The following is a 20,148-nucleotide window of genomic DNA, read 5'->3' as shown; positions in this document are numbered from 1 at the left end:
TGGCTGAAAGTTCTGTGCAGTCTGGATGGAGTGATGCTGAAGGACAAAAAGTGTATGCATGTTTGTTGGGATGTAAGAATTTTAAATTAAGTTTTAAGTAGATGTCTATGCTATTTTACTACAATAACCACAACTATTACTCTAAATAATAGTTCCTACTCATTTAGAGGGCACTAGAAAAACACTATTTCAAATTCTACGTTTAAATGCTGTAGTATTGGTTAATAAAGAAATACTGTTTGCACTGCCTAATTCAGAGGTATAATTATAGTCAATTGTGAGCTTCTGTAAAAATCCTTAATATGACAGATTGAATTATTTTAACAAATTTCTGGAAAAGGTAGGGGCATATGCATATTCATTCAAACAACACCTATATGCTGCTCATACCTGTTTTTCAGCTTGTTTCAGGAGTTTCTGGAATCGTTCATCCTCTAGCACACACAGGGGAAGGTCTGTCTCTCCTCTACCTTTCACTTCCTCAAGCTTTTGTTTAAGATCCCGCAAGGCTTGAAGCTCATCATTCAGACGATTCTGTCTTGTGCGTGATGCCTGGAGGTCCAGCTCCAAGTCAAGGGAAGTGCGTATGGGGCACTCTTGCGTGGCTCTTTGCATGATTGGTTGGCAAACAGGCTGAATCATTTGGGAGACAGAACAAGAAAAATTACTATCTAGAGAGGCTAGTGTAGGGTTTGACATAAAACAGTCAGAAAAGCTTAAACGTTTTTTTTCTTTAGCAGAAAGCTACTTTGGTGAGATCTAAGTCCAAAAATTCACCTATTCTGGAATCTTTCTTCTGTTACTAGCTACAAGCAAGCACAAAAGCTTCTCAAATCAGGCATACAATGATATATTTACAGGATAAAAACAAGAATCCCATTCTGATCCCCAGGGTAACAAGGCCAGGAGACCAGAACTACACAAACTTCCCCACAGATTTCAACTACGTTATTTAGTTTCATCAACATGTGCTTTTTCAAGGCCTAAGCAAACACAGAATGTTACAAACTCCATAAACATGAGTTTTCTTTAGTGTATTTCACTAAATTTATTGTATTTATTTAATGCCCCTTTACACTGACTTTTGCTCTCTACTGCTACGTGAAAGAAGGTCTTAGTGAGGTGAGAGTGTGGGTCTCTTCTCCCAAGCAACAAGTCATAGGATGAGAGAAAATAGCCTCAAGTTGTGCCATGGAAAGCCCAAAAGGATTATCAGGCACTGCAACAGGCTGCCCAAAGTACTGGTGGAGCCACCATCCCTAGAGGAACATGGTTTAGTGGTGGCCTTGGCAGTGCTTAGTTAATAGCTCAACTTGGTGATTTTAAAGGTCTTTTCCAAGCAAAATGATTCTATGATTCTATAACTTTTCACATGAGTAAAGTCAGGCAGGAGAAGCCATCCTAGACTATTCAGTACTTCCTTCATATGCCAAATACAATCCTGCTACCTGGTAACAGCCCTTCTGCAGAAGTGGTTTTTAGTTACAAACAAGATTAAAATATACCTCCCTCAATTTAGGTAAGAATAAACTCAATGCAAGAGAAAGAGTCTTACTCTCTGATCCTTCAACCATTTTCCTAAAACACTCCTGGAAAAGAGTAAACCCACTTTAAAAGGACATCTGAAGCCTTGAAATTTCCAGCGAAATTTGCTCAAGATACATGTTGCTGGCATTGACATTTGTGTAAGCCACTTTGGGTCACTTTGTAATATTCATGTTCTTTAACAGTAACAAGCTAAAGTTCAGCAGTACACGCCAGGATGCTGGGCACCAGTGTCCTGCTGCTGCCCTTAGCCACATCTACAACAACATATGCTTTGGTGGTGGGGGACCATACAGGACTGAGACCACCATGTTAAGACTTCAACCTGAAACCACAGGACAACATGTGGTACTGCCATTGCTTTTGCTGAAATACTTAAAACACATGGTTTAAGTGGTTTGCTACTCTACCTCTCCCTGTATTTTGCTTTAAACTGTGTCCAGGTAACACAGCACATACCCGTTTAACTCTCAGGCTTCGCCGTTCCGTAGCATTTCTCACAAAGAGAGACTTTTTGGCTAGTGTTGAGCTGTCGCTGTCACTTCGATTCAACTGTCAGAAAGTGCATAACAAACAGTATTTTATTACATGAATACATCTGTATTGATACAACCAGTCAGAAAACCTCAGTGTTGATATACATGTAGGTAATTCTTAGTATAAAAATAATTTTAACTAGAATAAGTGTCTTTTCTAAATTTCTGTTCCTAAAGCACACAACCACTGAATGAATAATAAGCACACTCTTTAGCAATGCAAGGAAGGCAACTATGGCTATTAAGCACTGCCAAATCACTGTCTGGCTTTTATATCATCTGCAGTCATAAACAATGGATTTCATTTATCTGGGGCAGGCTCTTAACAAATTTACTAAAGGGAAGGTAAATTACTGTAGACATGCACCTGTTCAACAAACAGTATTTTTGTATTACTTGTAACAAGTAGAGGTGTGCCTACAGCTTCCTGCAGAAGCACTTTGTGCTTCTCAAAATATGCACCAGAACTTGGCAGTAGTTTCTTCCTAATTATAATATCAATTCCACATACATCACTGGTAACCTTCAGAGAAAACAGAAGCATCCAACTGCAGGGTACTTACTGCAGCTCTTCAGAAATGGACAGACAAAGAGAGTCACCTTGCTATCATTTTAATACCCAAAGCCATAGTCCTTAACATGCTTACGCAGGACTGACTGGGATTTGGGGGTGAGAAATACAACCTCTTGCAATATGAATGCATCTCTTGAGAGACAAAACTGACTGAGCACTACCAGGTGCTCATCCTCGGATATGACCAGGTGGCTGTCATCACTGATGATCCTTAAGCACTCTTCAAGGGATACTGTCCAAGGCACCAACAGACCTTGGGTCTGTCCTTTAGGCCTCAAAAATCTGTGTTTGCTGTAACATCATATGAGAGTAGTTGCTTTCTTAAAGCTTGGCCATCTCTTCTGAAGAGAGTAGCCAGCAGGTAGCCAGAGTGTATCCAACAGATGCCTTCTTCTAGTTGAGCACCACAAAGCAAGTGATGTTGGACATGCTTGTGGGCAAGCTGGGTCTAGGACTGCAGGCTACAAGTGGGGACACCTGAGTTGTTCATCCCTCTCCGTGGACTCAGATGCCTACACTTGAGCCCCAACAGTGGACTACAAGTATTTCTGAAGCTGCAAAAGATTCATCTTTGAAAGCATGAGTTTTTCCTAGGCTACTTTGCTCCCAGGCAATACTGTACACACTGAAAAAGAGAATGGTTTATTCAAGGTATATTTCCGTTTGTGACTTCTGGCAGCAGGTACACAGCAATATCAAAGCTACAAAATGCCAGTACTTTTCTAGATCCAAAAAGCTCAGGAGTTTATAGTAACTAAATTACCAGAGTAATTAGTGTTACTTCCTGTCAAAACCTCCAAAAGCAGTAAGCTAAGGCTACATTTTTTAAGCCAATACAAATAATTTCCAGTGTACAGAAACTAGGATGAAGGCTAGGTTCTGAATTCAGCCAATAATTTATCTAAATTATGTGAAGATTGTTACAAAATGATCTGCTGTGTTTCATTCTGGAGAGTATATGGAAGTTATTTAAGAATGTAGATATGGCCTATAGATTATTATTTTTTAAACCAATTATAATCACAGAGAAGTGATCAGCTTTAATGTTCCAAAATGGTTAAGGCAACCACCTCTACCTGAAATGGAGAAGAATTAAAGCATAAATATTTATATTTTTTAAAAGTCATACTTATGTGAGTACCCTGCTAAAACTGAAGATCAAAATAAACTGCCTTCTCTAGGATATCTGTAATTAAAATCTGTAAGCTAGTAATACTTTCTTAAATCTTTAAATACATTATTTTCTGAATTAGTTTAGCAGCAACAGGTCTGACAGTTTTCTTTTTTTTTTTTTTTACATGCTACCTAGACCTAGAGAGACTGGATAATTTTGTTACTAAAGCCACATTTAAAAATCAGCCCCTAGGCAGCGCTCACATATCTTACAAAGACGCAATTACAGGAGGATTTGGGCTGCCCAGGTTTAAAACCAGTTGAGATATAAACTGAAATTTAAAATTGATGACTGAGCTCTTTCCACACTGTTACCCTTAAATGGTTACATTATTAAAATATGGTAATGCATTGGCAGTTTACAGTGAACTCTATTCTTCGTTTTAACAAATTATTTTGCTGTGTGAGAGCTGTAGTTGCTGACATGCACTGAAGCATACTTTGCAGCCAGCCAGCATAGGAATCTGTGTTACTTGTCTCCAGTGGGATGTGTTTTTCCCTAGTAAGTGTGTTTTGCAAGAGTATGCAACTCTGCTGAAAGTCAATTCTACTATGCATCAGGTCAGTCAGGAAAAGAACAAACCTAGAGAATGCACAGGCTCTGCCTCTTCCAGGGAAAATTGTTACATGACTCACTGTCATTAATGCATCATTCCCAAGAAGTTAAATGACTCTCTAGTTAATAGCTCTTCATTCCAAGTGTTTTTCCTCTTACCCTGCAGATGTATTGGTTCCGCTCGCCTGGAGAGAAGGTTTGTGAGCGCACTATCATGCTGTTCCTGACAAAGGGACGCTGTCTTGAGCTCCAGCTGGCTCTGTCCTTGGGTCGGACTGTTGCATTCTCATTAAGCGATTCCTCGGTGTTAGTCTCTTTATCAACCTAGGGAAAGGAATTTAGTTCACAAGAACTACTATATCCAGACACATGCCGCTACGTAGTTTTTGTGCCTTTGTATTTTACAAGCATTTTTGTTACCTTGCAGTGGATGGAAAAAGCCAAGCAGCAAAAAGCATCTTGCACATACAGAGAAGCCATGCTAAGTAAAGAAACAAAATTCTGAAAACACGTAACTGTTTGGGGAATCTTTGCAAGCAGTCTTTGTAGCCAGTAAAACTGAAGCTTTTACAGAAATGCCTTTGCTGCCCTGTAGATGGTCTGATGCACCCATGGCACAAATGTTTTCTTTGCCATTTGCACATGTCATCATTATTATTGTGCATTTGTATTTGCTTTGTTCAGCATTTGCAGAATAGAAGCAAGGTTCTGCCATGCTAGAGATGACACCTATGCACACTGAAAGGGACAGCTGGAAAAGTTACATTGCCCAGGTTTCTCTGGACATACTTTTGTTGTATGTGCCCCCAACAACAGCAGCAGGGCTGCTTTATGGCAACCTGCAGAGCTGTACCCACCTTGTAAACCCAGGGAAAAGACCCTGCCAGCTGCATCCTTCAGAAGGGTCTGCTGCCTCCTGCAGTTGTCCCACACATGCCACAGGGAGCCTCAGGTGCCAAGATCCCCACAGGTGGTGCAGCCCACGCTTGCAAGCAGCAATTATCTTGACAGACCAGCTAGAATAAGCCCTGCAGCAGCTGGCACATCTGATGTTACTGATGTGCACTGGGGCATCATTGTCTTCAACTTGGGTTATTTAATGAGGTCCGTGTTTTTCCATGTGCAGGTGATAAATATAAGGACCTAAATTGGACAACTACAACCCTGAGAGGATCTGGGACATGAAGATCTATGCTGCTGCAGGCTTCACAGCGAGGTCTGCTACGTCTTTCACTCACTGTCCAGATCCATCCAGCCTAGGCTTAGCAAAACACTTGTGTGTGTGTCAGACCTTCAGATGTTGTCCTTCAGGTCTCCCCCTGGCTGAGCTGGGGCTTTGATCCCTATTTGCTTGCTACCCAGGACACACTCAGTCCTTTTTAATACCATGGCCTTAGCTCATTTGGCATCTTGCCACATTAATTGGAAGTTAATTACAATTTCCAGCAAGTCCACTCAGGTGCTGAATTTTTGTATTGTTACAAACTTGAAGGGATAAGGTGTCATTTTTTGCTTTTTAACCTTTGCTCTTTCACAGAAACTGTACATTTAACACATGCAACAGTGTTTTCATTAAGATGCGGAAAGGCCTTCTAAACATTTTATTTCTAGAGTGTGTGCTACCACATCAGTGATATGTTTACTAAAAATTTACTAAAAGTACTTTCAGAAAGGTGGAATATAACTTGAAGTGAACAGTTAACAAACACATGGAATTAGAATTTGTTAGGTGCAGTGTGTGGATAGTTTTAACAGTTCAGTTTAATAGACGTTTTGGAATTTAATGTTCATTAATCTTTCCTCCTCTTCTCTACTAAGCCAGTTTTAGCATTTCACACCCTAAAATAAAGGGAAGAAACAAGGAAATCCCCCAACTGGTGAAAAGATCTTGACACCTGTTCCCCCTGCTTATTAGATGAATAAGAAAAAAAGGAAACAATTACATAGATGTGCAGCAATATTTTAAATATGCACAAGTTGAAACTACTGAGCTGTACTTGTATTTTGAATACTCTCCCTCTGCAACAAAAAAGAGTGAAGATAGACATTTTTAGGTAATTGTCTTTAACTTAGAAGTTCTGCCAAGCATGCCTGTTAATACCACCTTCATAGTTCAGAAGTGACCACACTGATTTCATTTAAAGTGCGTACAAACTGACAAGTGCAAAGGCCACATCAAATGATAAGTGCTCAGATGCAGCAGACTTGTACATTAACTGCTCAGAAACAGGTTTTCAGACACAGATACCGTAGGAATGTGCATTTTAAGATATTCACCAGTGTTAGTATTACAGCAGCTTGCTGGCTTTCATGGGCTTCATTGCTGTTCTCTCTGTCCTTGTCTTCATTTGTTTCTTGTGCATTAATGAGTAACCCCATGTCATCAGTACAGTTGCCTTCTACTGCCAGCTTAACGCTATCTTCCTCTTCATCCATAATTTCATCAGTGGCTTCTATGAGCATTTCTAACCTGTATGAACAGAAGTAGCCCAGGCTTATTCTCCAACTGAAAAATCCCACCAGAGAAAGATACCAGAAGGTCTAGGCCTTCACTCATGTATAACATACATTTTCCTGACAGGGAAAGCAAGAGTATCACCCAAATGCTTCCATTAAATGCATGTGAAGGCACGTTTCATTATGTGCTCCAATAAAACACAAGTTCTACTACAGGTCACCTTAGAGATCATTATGATAACACTGCATTACATTCAGTAGCTATATGTTGATAACATTGAAGGACTTCGGGTGCAATAAATTAATGAAACAAATGAGTGAGTCTCCCCTTCCCACTCAATATGGCAAGTATTTATTTCTACACTGCAGCTAAGAAATTGTGCAGGAACAGAACTCAAGATAGCAATTTAGCAAGAAATCTCTTTCTTGGGGAAGCTCACAACTTGGTCAAAAACAAGACCATCAATGGAAGCAGACAGACACTGGCTTTGTCAGACATCAGCTCTCTTTTCAAATCCTATTAGTTGCTTATTATAATTAATGCAACTAATATCTGAGGCATCCTATTACACCTACAGTGGCTCAGACTCCCAAAGTAGTTTCAAAGGAAATTCTTCACAGAGTGGAGGATCATCAGCAGTAGGAGTTAATAGAGCAGCCAAGAGAATAGAAACATAAAAGAATATTAAAGAATTGACCACCCAAGAGAATGAGACTTTACCCCAGTTCCAGTGGTGGTGAGACAGACTGCCCAGGGAAGTTGTGGATGTCCCTTCCCTGGAAATGTTCACGGGCAGGTTGGATGGGGCACTGATCAACTTCATCTAGTGGAGGTGCCCCTGCCCATGCAGGAGGGTTGGACTAGATCATCTTTAGCTGTCCCTTCCAACCCAAACCACCCTATGATTCTGTGATCTCCTCTGAAAGTACAACCCTTTTATTTGTCTAAGAGTAGGAGGAATGAGCGGAATAATTCAGGAACAATCAGCAAGGGAGGAAAAGGGTCTTTACCAGTCTTCCTCAGAGCCCCTTTGCTCCTGTTCTTCCTCGTCTTCATCTTCAGCCAGCTCTTGTTCTACTGCTTCCAGCTCAGCAGATGTCCTCTCCAGCAGAGCTGACACAGCATCCTATTTGCAAGGAAAGAGAAGATGAAACCAGAATTGAGTGGTACATATGTACATAAATGACAGCTCTTGCAAGAGCTGCATTACTCTGCTGCTCCTGGATGCCAGCAAAAACATGACTCAGATCACAGGTATAGGGGGTTTGAATTGCCAGTGTGTAGCACATTGATTGTTTTTATATACAGTAAATTTCAATCAAAAATAGGCTGTTTGTAAAACAATAACATTATAAAATATGCTTCTGGCATCCCTTAATGCCTCATCTGTCCCTATCATACCTATGGTATCTTTAGGTAAAAAAAAGGCTGTTGTTAAAAATTACATTTTTAAGCATAGTTCTCAATAAGGTATTAAAGCAGAAAAGCTTATGTAATCAGAAGAATGAATATGTTTTGCATAAACAGCATTTTCAGTTCAACGGCTTTAAGTATGCAAATTAATATACTTAAAACTAGTAATTTTTAATGTGTGCCTATGAAAATTAATGGTAAACTTAAGGAAGCTCTTAAATAACATTCTTTAAAAAATAAAACACAGCTGAAGTATTTCAAATCAGAGTGCAATTTTGTATCCCACTAATAAGCATCAGCCCTACCCACACTTTCTAACAAGTCTGAATTCCTATATAGGCCCTACTCACATAGTGTCACTAGAGACAGAAGTGCCTACAAGACAACCGGGCCTTGGACCTTCAGGGGGGCAACTCAGACATTGAAGGAACCACAGTGCAACAGCACAATTAGAATCCATGGATTTTTTCTTGCTAGGACAGTAATAGCAAACACATTGCTCACCAAGTCCAATGAGTCTGATGACTGCTTGCCTAATAGAAACATGGATACTTCGTTCTGTTCCGTGTTTTTTTTGCCCGGAAATTGCTTGCAAGACAACAGGTTGTACCACAGAGTACAAGTCTCAACAAAAAAGGATAAATCTGCCAGACTGATCTGAGTCCCAGCCTGTACAAAATAAGGGGAAGAAAACTGTTTATTTTTGTGGGTTTTCTTCCTACAAGACAGCTGAAAAGAAATTTTACAGTATTTATCATATACAACATAGGGAGCATAAATTTGACGTTAGTCTTAACTCCTTCTTAACTGTACAGTTTTCCATTTCCCTTCACTTTTAATTAAAATCAAACAGAAGTATGTGGAAAGGTCCTTCATATTGTCCATTCTGCCATCTATTATTTCAGTTGGCAGTATTTCTCCCCATGTGCACACGCACACAAAACCCTCTCTATCAGTGTAACACACGTCTGCTTTCTGTAGCATTCAAGAATGAAAAACTGTCAGTGAAACCTGCAGCATCAACTTAGGAAGCAGCAAGTGCCAGTCAATTTTTCCACCACAAAAATCATCAATATGCAAACAGTAATGGATGACATTATTTGCTCTAACCAGTGAAGAAGCAGATGAAAAGACAGTAAAAGAGACAAAGAAATGCTTTCATTTGAACAAGCACTGACATCCACCAAGTTGGCACCCTGAGAAAACTTATGAAGTACTCATGTTTGGGCTGTGCCTTGGAGATTAAAATCCTCTGTTCTTTGGCAAAGTAAATAATCTTCACAGCTACTGGACTGCATACATAGCTCTTTCCAAGACTCTGGCCATGCTGCGCAGGGCTTTCCGCTGGGGGTGGTACTCCCAACTTTCTTTTGATCTTATGATTAACCCATATATCTCTGGTGGGATTTTTGGTTTTGGGTTTTTCCCTCCACCTTTGTTTCATGCATTCTGTTGCATTTTTGTTCTGCTGCCCTTCTCCTACCTGAGCAGGAACATCTTACATACTGGAAAAGGCAAACACATTCCCCAGGAATGAAATTAACTTTGTTTTGAAAGAGAGAGGCTGTTCCCAGTAGACAGGGGTGATGAACCTCAGCAGATTCCAGCATCTCTTCAGCATGTTGTAACTAAAAGTCTCACTGTGCTACTGAGTCAGACTCACAGTGAGAAACTAAACTGAGTTGTACCAGAACATGCACAAGCAATTTGAAAGTAAACAAAGCATCCCTGATTAGGTAATGACCACAATTAACAACAAAATCTAGAAAGGGCCAGTTTCCAATAGGTTGGCCTATGTTGTTAGGTCTTTTAAGTATTTCCACAGATCATAAAGTCTGAAAAGGTGGACATCATATAGTCTACAACAGTGTGCAAAAATGTAATTGAGTTTGCACTTTGTGACATTGCAATAACGAGGGTTGTTTTTAGGTTTTGGACATACTGTAGCCCTTAATTCATCTTTTACGTTAAAATCTAGTGTTAGAGTAATGTTGCAATGAAGTATATGGCTGTTTGTTTTTTTTTAATGCATAAAACTGCAAAATTGGAATATTCACCTGTAATTAAAGGGTTCAGGTAATGCAGTGTTAGAATTATCAAAACACCTCCTAAAATTTCCAACCAGGATTAGATTCTGCATCAGGAATTTCAGGGAAAGGTAGTATTTTAACTACTATAGCATCAGCCAAGTTATGCTTCAGCTTTTCTCAAAGTACTGTAGAATTTTAGCAGCCTTTACCATGAAAATAAGAGGGGACACTATGAACAAATTCATGCCAAAAAAAGACAGAAATAAAACTGCATACCAAGCATTCTTCCCGACGACTTCTGCTGACAGCACAAACATCTACTCTCAGCGTCTTCTGTAGCAGTGTTACTTGGGAAATGGCTATTCTGAATATCTCATTGAATAAAATAGTTTCCATGGCAGGATGAACTTTTGTGCGGAATAGACAGCTGATATCAGTTGAGGATGGAAGTACTGCTACTCTGATATACCTGCCAAAACCAAAACATTTACCTGTATTTTAACTAGCACTTGCACATGATGCATGATAGAAGTTGACCCCAGTGACAAAAGTACTGCACAGCAAGAAAAACGAAACAGCAACAAATCAGACATGAAATGGAAAAGAGGTGAAAAAGAGGGGCAAGAAACTCCTCTTTCCCCTTGCACAAAAATTTCCCAAAAAGGAATTTCTGTATCTGGTAAAAGGTAGAGAGGTAGCTATTTCTGTCTCTATCCAAATTGATCCTCTGGTTTAGTACTGTGAACTGTGGAGGATTATGTCACAGATATGAGGAAACATGACATTAATGTTAATTTTAAAAATTAGAAAAATTTGGGTAGGTGCAAAATTAAACTCTCAGAATGATGTTCAGTGCTTCAGCAGCACTGAAAAGCAGGGATGTCTTTTAATTGTTTAAAGAAACAAACAGAACAAAAGCTCCGAAGAAAACAGAAAATTGAAAAATGAGGAAGAAAATAGCTAGGCCCAAAGCTGCTTTAGCTCAATTCACAATACATTAAATGAAACTTAGAAGAATGAATGCCTCTTGCAAACCTAAACTTGAGCACTGGGAATAACTTCAAATTACTACACAGCTGCCTTTTTTTTTCTAGAACACACATGCATGGCTATTATATGGATAAAGGTAATACTTGCTCACTTACAGGTCTCACTTTAGTAGTAGCTTGATAAAATGAAGACATTCCTACTGCAATTTGTACCTGTTATTTACCTATTGCATAGCTTCTCAAACACATGAATGAGCATGGTAATTGTTTCACATCTTTTCTGTGTCTATGCATTAGCCTGTTTCTGGTATTTGCTTTAAATAAAATTGACATGTACTGTAGAAGAGAATGCAATGAAGCTAGGTAAAGCAAGAAGAAAAAGTGGACCAAAGAAATTTGTTCTGGAAAACACTTTTTCTCCCAAAATTTGTTGTACTACTTCTATATTTTCTGATTTATTTTTTTTTACATACCGTTAATTGTTATTAAAAACATAGTTTTGTATTAATTAAACCAAAATATATTAGTTCTATGAGAAATTTGATTTTGTTTTTTGAATTTGGGCATAGCCTTTATTCCCCAATTACGCCAAGCTTCTTGGGATAAAGAACAAGATCTCAGTTATGTGGTTCACATGTACAGCCTGCACAGCAGGTATCCAGCATTTTGACAAACCAGGGTGGCAGTGTAATGAAATTCCAGTAATGCTGCTGCTGTTCTCAAAAACGTAGGTGAGTAATTTGTGTGGTCTACTGGAAACAGCCATTTTAATAGACTAAGCCATTAGGAAACATTTAGAGAAGAGGTAGGAATGGAAGATAAAGTATATTAAAAGTATTTTTAAAAGGCGGTCCACTGGAACTATCCTTTAATAATTGTTTGCCAATTTATTGGCATCAGGCCAGAATGTGGGGTAAACAGAGAAGTAAACTGCTCACTGGCTTTGGTTTACAAGAGCACTTACTTTCATTTTAATTAAAAAAGTTTAAAAGTCAACCAATGCCTCAGATTTTGCTGTGACAAACCTATGACTTCTCACCTGATGATCCTGACAAACAGTTAAGTATTCGGATAGGCTCTACCTAGTCTAAAAGCAAACGACTTTTACAAACAGTGTGGAAATAGATACACATCAGTAAAGACCTCATGTCAAATCTATTCCTCTGTGTGTAAAGGTTCAATAAAGTACTAATTTACCCTATTTGACATTCTAGACAATACTTCCAACCTGGCATTCTATGATCATTTTCCAGTCTCAATTTTTATCATTGCATGTATCTGTACTGTATGTACATAGAGGCCCATGATGGCAAGTGATACAAAAAAATGCTATTTGCAAGGTCCTTCCTTTACTCTGTCCTTTCTTTGTCCTTGTTTTGGATAGCTTTAGTTTTATTAAATATCTCTAGCAGCAGCAGCAGCTCTGGACTTCTGCACAGAAGATACCTGACTACTAATTACAACTTCATACTTTAATTACTAAAAAAGATGCTGATTATGACCTAACTTTATTTTACGGAATATTTTGTTGACATTTTTATATTTTACATTATCTACTTTTCCTCTCAGCTGTGTCAATTTATTTTCTTATAGTTTTTCTATATGCTTGTGCTAAATGCTAGTGGCCTTGGAAGGTCAGCAGCAGAACAACGGAGGTCAGAGAAAGAAGGATGGTGGTAGCCCATCATTTGTTATTAAAAACAAACTGAAAAATCACACAAGCACCTAGGTCTGTATCCCTGTCCATGCTTCCCGTATTCAGTGGCTTCCTCTTGATCTGACAATCCAATTCAAAGTGATGGGATATAGCGGGAATCAGCAAGAAAACCAAATTTTTCAAGGATTGATTATGTTCTACTCTAATCTTACTAAGCTTCTCAGCAGTTTAAGATAGCCTTCCAGTCTGTAAAAAAAGCTCACTGAAGTACAAGCATCCCCAAGGAGCCAAGGGAGGCTGTTCTTATTTGTACAGATGACAGTTCTAGATTAGAATCTCAGTGGTAACGTTTTCTTATTCAGGCGCTTCTGTTCCTTTCCTAAATATGATTTCCATTGTAATTACTTTCAGAGCTTTACTGTCCAGTTCAACACAAGAATTAGTTCTTAATAGACCTCCAAGCTCCAGTTGTTAGGGAAGGTGTATCTCAGTGTGGCTGTGCATGTCCACCTGCAATTTTTCAAACTACTCCTCGCCTTTAAAAGCGCACTTAAAAGGTACATCCTATTTTATCAGCATCAAAATGTCACACAAATGTAAAAAGACAGCATTCTTAGCTGAAAAAATGGCAGAGTATCAAATTAATGTTTTTAGTTACGACAGGACAGCTGTTCTGCACTCTCAAAGCTACAGAACATTTAAAAACAAGAAATGAAGCATCATTTTTTAAAACCAGTTTTTTTTCCACTTCAGTGGAATGTGCACATTTTCTGACAACTTATTTTTCTTGCAGCATTGCTGGAATATGTAAAAGGTAAGTACTACTACAGTTTGAAAGTTTTACACATATTTTAGTGCTGTTAAGCAGTAAACCAATACATTCCTTTGGAGAATGTGTACAATTTATTATTACCATATTTCAACATTACTGCTCAGTGATTGTTTGACTTACACTTTAGACCCAAGGGGGACAGAAAATGCTGGAAGATTTCTGAGCCGTACTATGATTATCACAAAACTTGAATTACTGTGGTCGTATCTGTTAAAGAAAGGACAACATGAGGGATGTTTATTATTCATATTTATGTATGGACAAAATTTTTCCCTTTGCTGGTCGCTTACCTGAGTCCTACTTGTACCTGAGCAGCCTCTAGAATTGTTGCATCATCTTCACTGTATACAATGTCTTCAGTTTCATTTGGTCTAGGGCAAACAGACAAATACTCAATACTAGGAAAATTATATTTAGGCTTTCAGCAATAATTATGGTATGTGTACACAGAACATGTATATGTTCTCCTTAACAGGCTAATTTATTTACAGCATAAACTCCAAATGAGGATTTCAGAGCCTACACAATACCAACAGTTGTTGCCTGAACAGTTTGACAACTCCAGAAATGAGTGAGAAAGGCCTTAGGTTGATTACTGAAGCAAGCCACGTTAGCAGGCAAGAGAAAAACTCATTACATATTCCTTTACATATTTAGTATTTCTTTACCTTTCTGAACACAAAACTGGAAATTCACACTTCGAATAAACATCAGACAACAGGTAAACTGGGTATGATAAATTTGACAAATATTTCGGAAACAAAAACTCTGTAAAACAGAGGTTTCTGTGCAAACAAGAAGCATCTTTCCTCTGAGTCTATTTTCAGAAGCACTCAAGAGAACCAAAGAAACTCAAGTCTTGCATCTGAAGAGCAACTCTAGTGATGAATGGAATTACAGAGAATGCATGTGGCAAAATAATTTCCAGTAATTTTCTGGGAGGTTTGAGTGAGGATGTGTTATTAACGGGTTTCACTGATTTTTAAAACTTGACTGTTGGGATTAATAAACAAGATAGGAAATGTCAAGATCGGAAATGTGGAGAATGACTCAGACATCCCGTGCCTTATTAGAACATGACAGCATTATTTCAAGACTGCATTTCAAAGCTTCTTCTTTACTCTTCATTTTCTAACTGATGACTAATTTGATAGGGCGTATTTATTTCCTCCCCTGCCATAAATTACTCAATACTTAAATACTCTAATGCAAATGTATTAACTTAAAAAAGCAATCAAACTTCAACATGTCTTCCTTTCAATATGAAAGGACAAAATAATTATAAAAATGGCAAGACCAATGAACCGCTTATGCTGCTATTATGTAACTGCTGACAGATATTTTTACATTTTTGGTGGAGAGACCTGCATTATTTCTCAAACCTACTGTTTCACAGAAGCTTCATATACACCACTATCTCCAGCTACAGATTCATCAGACACAGCAGCAGATACACAAACTGTCTTCTCCTGAAGCAGGTGACTAGCTGCTCTTTGGGGTAAGTCAAGACCTACAAAAAGAAAGAATGAAAATTAGTCCAAGAGATTAATAGTCAGAAAGAGAGAAGCTCATAGCTTAGAAAGTTGTCAGCTTGAAAGCGGTGACCCTTAACTGAGTATCACAGAGTAGTTTTGTTCCACATCATTAAACATTCTGAGACTGTACTGCTGTTACCACGTATTCTGGCTAGGGATATAACCAAACTGATGAACTTGAAAATGTACAACTATTATTCCTTCCCAGAGATACAGGCTCCTATCGTCACCAGTATCTGTTGAGCTAGTTATTATCCTTCATTATCTTCATTATTAACCCTCATTATCCTGATCTTTAAACCTGTATTTGCCACGTTCACATTCTGCACTGCAGTAACACTTTGGCTACATGTAAAGTGATTGCCTACTGTTCATTAAATATTCAGAAGTCAGACAGATGCCCTCTCCCCAGTGATACAATGGCTAGAAATGAAAAATCCCCTCTGGCTTACAATCATCAAAACCTTTCTACGCTACGGTCTCTTTACTAGCAACTACTACTTAGCTTTAATCTTCAACTCGCATTCATATGCTAGTGTCATGCTGTGAAGAAGCAGCATTCACACTTCTGCAGCACAGTAAGTTGAAGGCCTATGCTGTACTTTTATCTGCCAGGGGATGAAGATATTGGTATGCCTTATTGTCCCCACCTGAATCATGACTTTACATCTTGTTAAGGTGTTTAAAATTTAAGGCCTCAGAGTAGATGATTGATTGCTGCATTTGTGCTTTTATTTATGGCAGTAGGAATGTTTTTTCCTTGATGATGAAGTGCTGTTTCCCTTCCCCTCCAACACGCAAGGGGTGAAGGTGATGACATGATTTATTGATTACCCCAAGGAATTACCACAACAGCCCAAACTGACTTTGACAATGACACAGACTGACTGTGGAAGAACTACATGATATTCCAACTTGGATTCTGACAGCAGAGACATGCAGAGGAGCAAATATCCATATGGTTCACCTGTACAGAAAAGTCAGAGAAGCAGGTGAACACTGCATCTAAAGAGCCAGTGCAGATTATTACAAGAAAATACGAGCTATACTGTCTCCACTAACCTGCAAGTTAAGATTCAGGAGTATTCAGATTTGGAGCCTTGTAAAACAAATGTGTGGACTGAAATTTTTCCATGCAGGTTTTATGCCTCTGGTTGTTGAAAACATTCCCATTCTGTGCCACAGCAGTTCCAAGAATTAAACTGGGGTAGAAACACTGAACCAACCCCAGTCTGCATCTCACTGCTGATGTATGGAAGACTCACCACAAGGCCCATTTTACTGTGAACAGTAGAGCTACTGAAGCATAATTAATTAATATCACACTTTTCAAAATCTGAGTGCTTGTTATGGCAGTCATAATATGGATGTAATGGTAATTTGTCTCATACATATGACCCTACATGAGGAAGTATCAGTATGAAGAATCACTATATGAATTTATATTTTTAAATCGTTAACTATTTTTGGACTTAAAGGACACCCTGACACTATCCAGATTAACAGATGCTCAAAGAAGATAAAAAATGTTAGACAACCACATGATGCCTCTGAAAATAATGATCTAAAAAAATAAAGAAATAAAAAATCTGAACCTTCACAGCCCTGTGAGTTCCCAAATTCCAAACCATTTTAAATTCAGACTAGATGGGTTGCCACATTGCAGTCACAGACTGAAAGTTGTTGTTAATTTGGAAAGGATATGCTGCTGAAATACAGACAGGAAAAATAAAATTATTTTCCCACCTTTTATAAAGATGGCTCTAAAACAAAGTAAATACTGTGTTCCACAATACTGAGAAGACAAAGGATAAAATGACCCACCCCCCTCTAAATCCCTTTCCATGTTTTTCCACTTTGCATTTCACAAGTTCAGATCATTAGGAAATCAGTCCATTTCTTTTTTTCTTTCTCCACAGTTGAACAGAGTGAGGAACTCCCAGCTTGTACAACGTTTACCATACATTTATCTTCTCGTGCCACATTGCTCTGGTCGATACTGAAATTAATACTGTACAGCACTAAGCTAACCTAGTTAACCTACAGATGTTACAACAACTCCTTTTTATATATATACAAACTGGCAAACTCTAGGCACAAAGGTTAAAGCTTGACAAAAAAACTGGACAATGCACGCTCTAGAGCCAGGTTGTATTTATTCTAAGATACCCCAACTCCTTAGTTAGCTGCCTCACTGTCAGCTCAGGCCCAGAAATGTGCTGCTTGGTATGCCTGGTGCTGATCTGGTTTCAAACAGGGCTGCCAGTGCTCAGCACTAGTGGGAATCTGGCTCTCTCAGTTATTCTTTGGGAAAACAGAACTGCTGTGTAACAAACACACAAATGCTTTGCAACATACTTGAAGACAATGACACAGAATCACACCAGAAAAAAAAAAAATCAATACATGTGCAGAGAAAGCACAACATACTGTCAACTCTAACAAAAGACAGCAAAGTCACTGCTCTAAGACTGAGAACAAGCCATCAGTTCTTGACAGCTGGGATCTTTGAAGTTCTGACTCTGCCAAAGGCTTTGACAATATAAGATGACTTAGTAAGTTGCATGGCTTTTACTGCAGACGGGGAGTGGAATTCATTACACCTAATTCACCCATCTCAAAGTTAAAGTTAACTAGTTACTAAGAACACCTTGGTAACTCCCAGGGTCATTCACCCAATCTTCCTGCAAAGGAAGTATGCTTTAGGATAAGATGATTAATCCTTTTGGAAATTATGCACAGACTGTAGGGGGAGGCCTAGACTTGCTTAGAAGCTCTGTTCTAAATCATGGCTAAAAAGCGAAAAGCTATGAAAACCACATTAAAAATTAAGAGAGCCTCACTGTAACTTAGATGGTATGTAGTCACTTGTCTTTCTTGACTCACACAAAAAATGAACTGCAGATTTTTCAGTGACAGCAGGTTCCAATAACTAGATATGCATACACATATTCTAACTTTTAAGTTCTGAAATCTCTTTGACTGAGAATGTTTGTTTGCAACTTAATCTTCAGTAAGAAACAAGGTCTCTGACTGCAAGTTATGAACAACCAGTAGAGGTTTGTTTTCCTGTCCCCATATGTTCCTGACGATACCTAGAAACACCACACATCCTCTTGTGTCTTCCAGACCCAGCTTCAAGATTTTTTTGTTATTTTTTCATGACAGAGACCACAATACATGAGCTTGCCTTCTGAGATAGCTCTTGAAAAATATAGATGGAAGCAGGGTGATCATAGCTCTCTGCACCCAAAACTAGGTTATGTAATATCCCTCAGAATTCCAGACTACTCATCATGGCATACATATGCTGATCAAGATAATCTTCAGTTACATGAGGTACCTCCCCATTTGAGAGCCAGCTTTTAGTTAAAATTTTTCATGTAACATACACATTTGAAGAATTTTTTTTTTAAATTACCTGAACTTCCTTCATGTAGAGAAGATAGAGGCTGCCTAATGCCTTCATTAAGATCTTTATCAGCTGGAGGAATCTGAGATCCTGCTCTGGCCTCATAGTCCAATAATATTTGGTTCTCACAGAGACTAATGCCTGCAAAATCACCTGAAAGTTCACAGTCTTCAAAGTCCGTAGTGAGGTGATGCAGAGGGGAATTTTGAGCTGACACTGAAAATGCAGCTTCTAAAACCAAAGGGGAGCCTGGGGGGGATAAGGAAGACAACGAGGATCTGGAAGACAGTGATGTTACAGATTTTGGAGGTTCAGTCAATTTGGGATGGTCTGCAGATGAAGAAGAGTCACTGTAACCCAGTCTCCCATGGGAGCTAACCACTTCATTTTCATGGATAGTAGTGATAGGCCCCGAAGGAATGTAGCCAGTTTTTTCTTGCAATATGAAGTCAAGTTTATACTGATAGTCCAAATCTGTTACTTGATTGCCTTGGTTATAGTAGAGATCTGTGGAGCTGAGTGAGTTTAGTGACCCTCTGCTTGATGTGTTCAGAGATCCCCGGCTGGATGCCAGAGATCCCAAACTGCTCCCTGAAGACACAGATAATGTACTAGCTGAGAGGCTGCAAAGAAAGCACAAACACACACACTGATGTTACGAAACTGAACCAGCACAAAACAGTACAAGGTGAGATAAGACTGACTGGAGCTGCACTGTAACAATTTACAACTGAATGCTGCTTGGGGCGTTATGTTTTAAGTACTCATACTTAGCTTAGATCAGTGTGCCAAACCAGCTTCCAGCCTGTTACCAAACCCCTTTTTTTACTGGAGAAGGCTGCAGATTTGGCAAACTGGTCTGGCAGTAACAGCAGCCTTCTCAGCTGCTACATACCCTCAAGCATCTGCTCTGCTTTGATGCAGGCACTGATGGGGTCAATGTGACAGGAAAGGTATCCCCAGGACGGAGCTTATGGCAGCGCAGAAGTACTGCCACCTCTGAAGCTAATTACACAGTGTGCCCTCTGCTCAAGCACCTGGGAAAGATGGCATCTAGAAGCAGACAACTTAGAGAAGAATTGCTTCACATCTGTAAGACAATATACTCCTATATGCACAGTAAATCGAACTACATAAGCATGGCGAAGGTCATGACATGCAATGTTTTTCTGCTAATAATAGAAGACAAGGAGCCCTGCCAGACCAGGGAAACTGAGTGTCACTGCCTTGGCTTAGGAGAACTCTACTGGGAAAAAATGTCAGGAAAAATTAATTCAAGGCAGCCCCTTTTAAACACTGAGATGGTTAGTGAACAACAGCAAAGCTATCAAGTTAAAAAAAATTTCCACTGGAAAACTGCCTTTAACAGGATAAAAATAACCACAATTCCAAACAAACAACAGCACAAGATGAAAAATTATTTAAAGATGACTCTTTC

General features: G+C 38.9%; 1 protein-coding gene across 1 annotated transcript in view; it reads right to left on the bottom strand.

The window, feature by feature from the left end:
* The window catches only part of WWC2 (WW and C2 domain containing 2), a 62,324-nt gene that overhangs the window by 4,467 nt on the left and 37,709 nt on the right, over positions 1-20,148 (bottom strand). Inside the window, exons 10-20 of the mRNA XM_009995959.1 lie at positions 18,720-19,333; positions 15,150-15,273; positions 14,054-14,134; positions 13,884-13,970; positions 10,562-10,754; positions 8,760-8,924; positions 7,853-7,968; positions 6,662-6,854; positions 4,544-4,708; positions 2,005-2,097; positions 391-633 (exon numbers count right to left, since the gene is read on the bottom strand). Of these exons, the coding sequence (XP_009994261.1) occupies positions 391-633; positions 2,005-2,097; positions 4,544-4,708; positions 6,662-6,854; positions 7,853-7,968; positions 8,760-8,924; positions 10,562-10,754; positions 13,884-13,970; positions 14,054-14,134; positions 15,150-15,273; positions 18,720-19,333 (2,074 nt within the window). The remainder of the gene's footprint in view (positions 1-390; positions 634-2,004; positions 2,098-4,543; positions 4,709-6,661; positions 6,855-7,852; positions 7,969-8,759; positions 8,925-10,561; positions 10,755-13,883; positions 13,971-14,053; positions 14,135-15,149; positions 15,274-18,719; positions 19,334-20,148) is intronic.

Source organism: Chaetura pelagica, unplaced genomic scaffold (genome assembly GCF_000747805.2).
Source record: "Chaetura pelagica isolate M959 unplaced genomic scaffold, ChaPel_1.0 scaffold142, whole genome shotgun sequence".
NCBI classification, from domain to species: domain Eukaryota; kingdom Metazoa; phylum Chordata; class Aves; order Apodiformes; family Apodidae; genus Chaetura; species Chaetura pelagica.
This window is presented reverse-complemented; position numbering and strand designations above follow the sequence as displayed.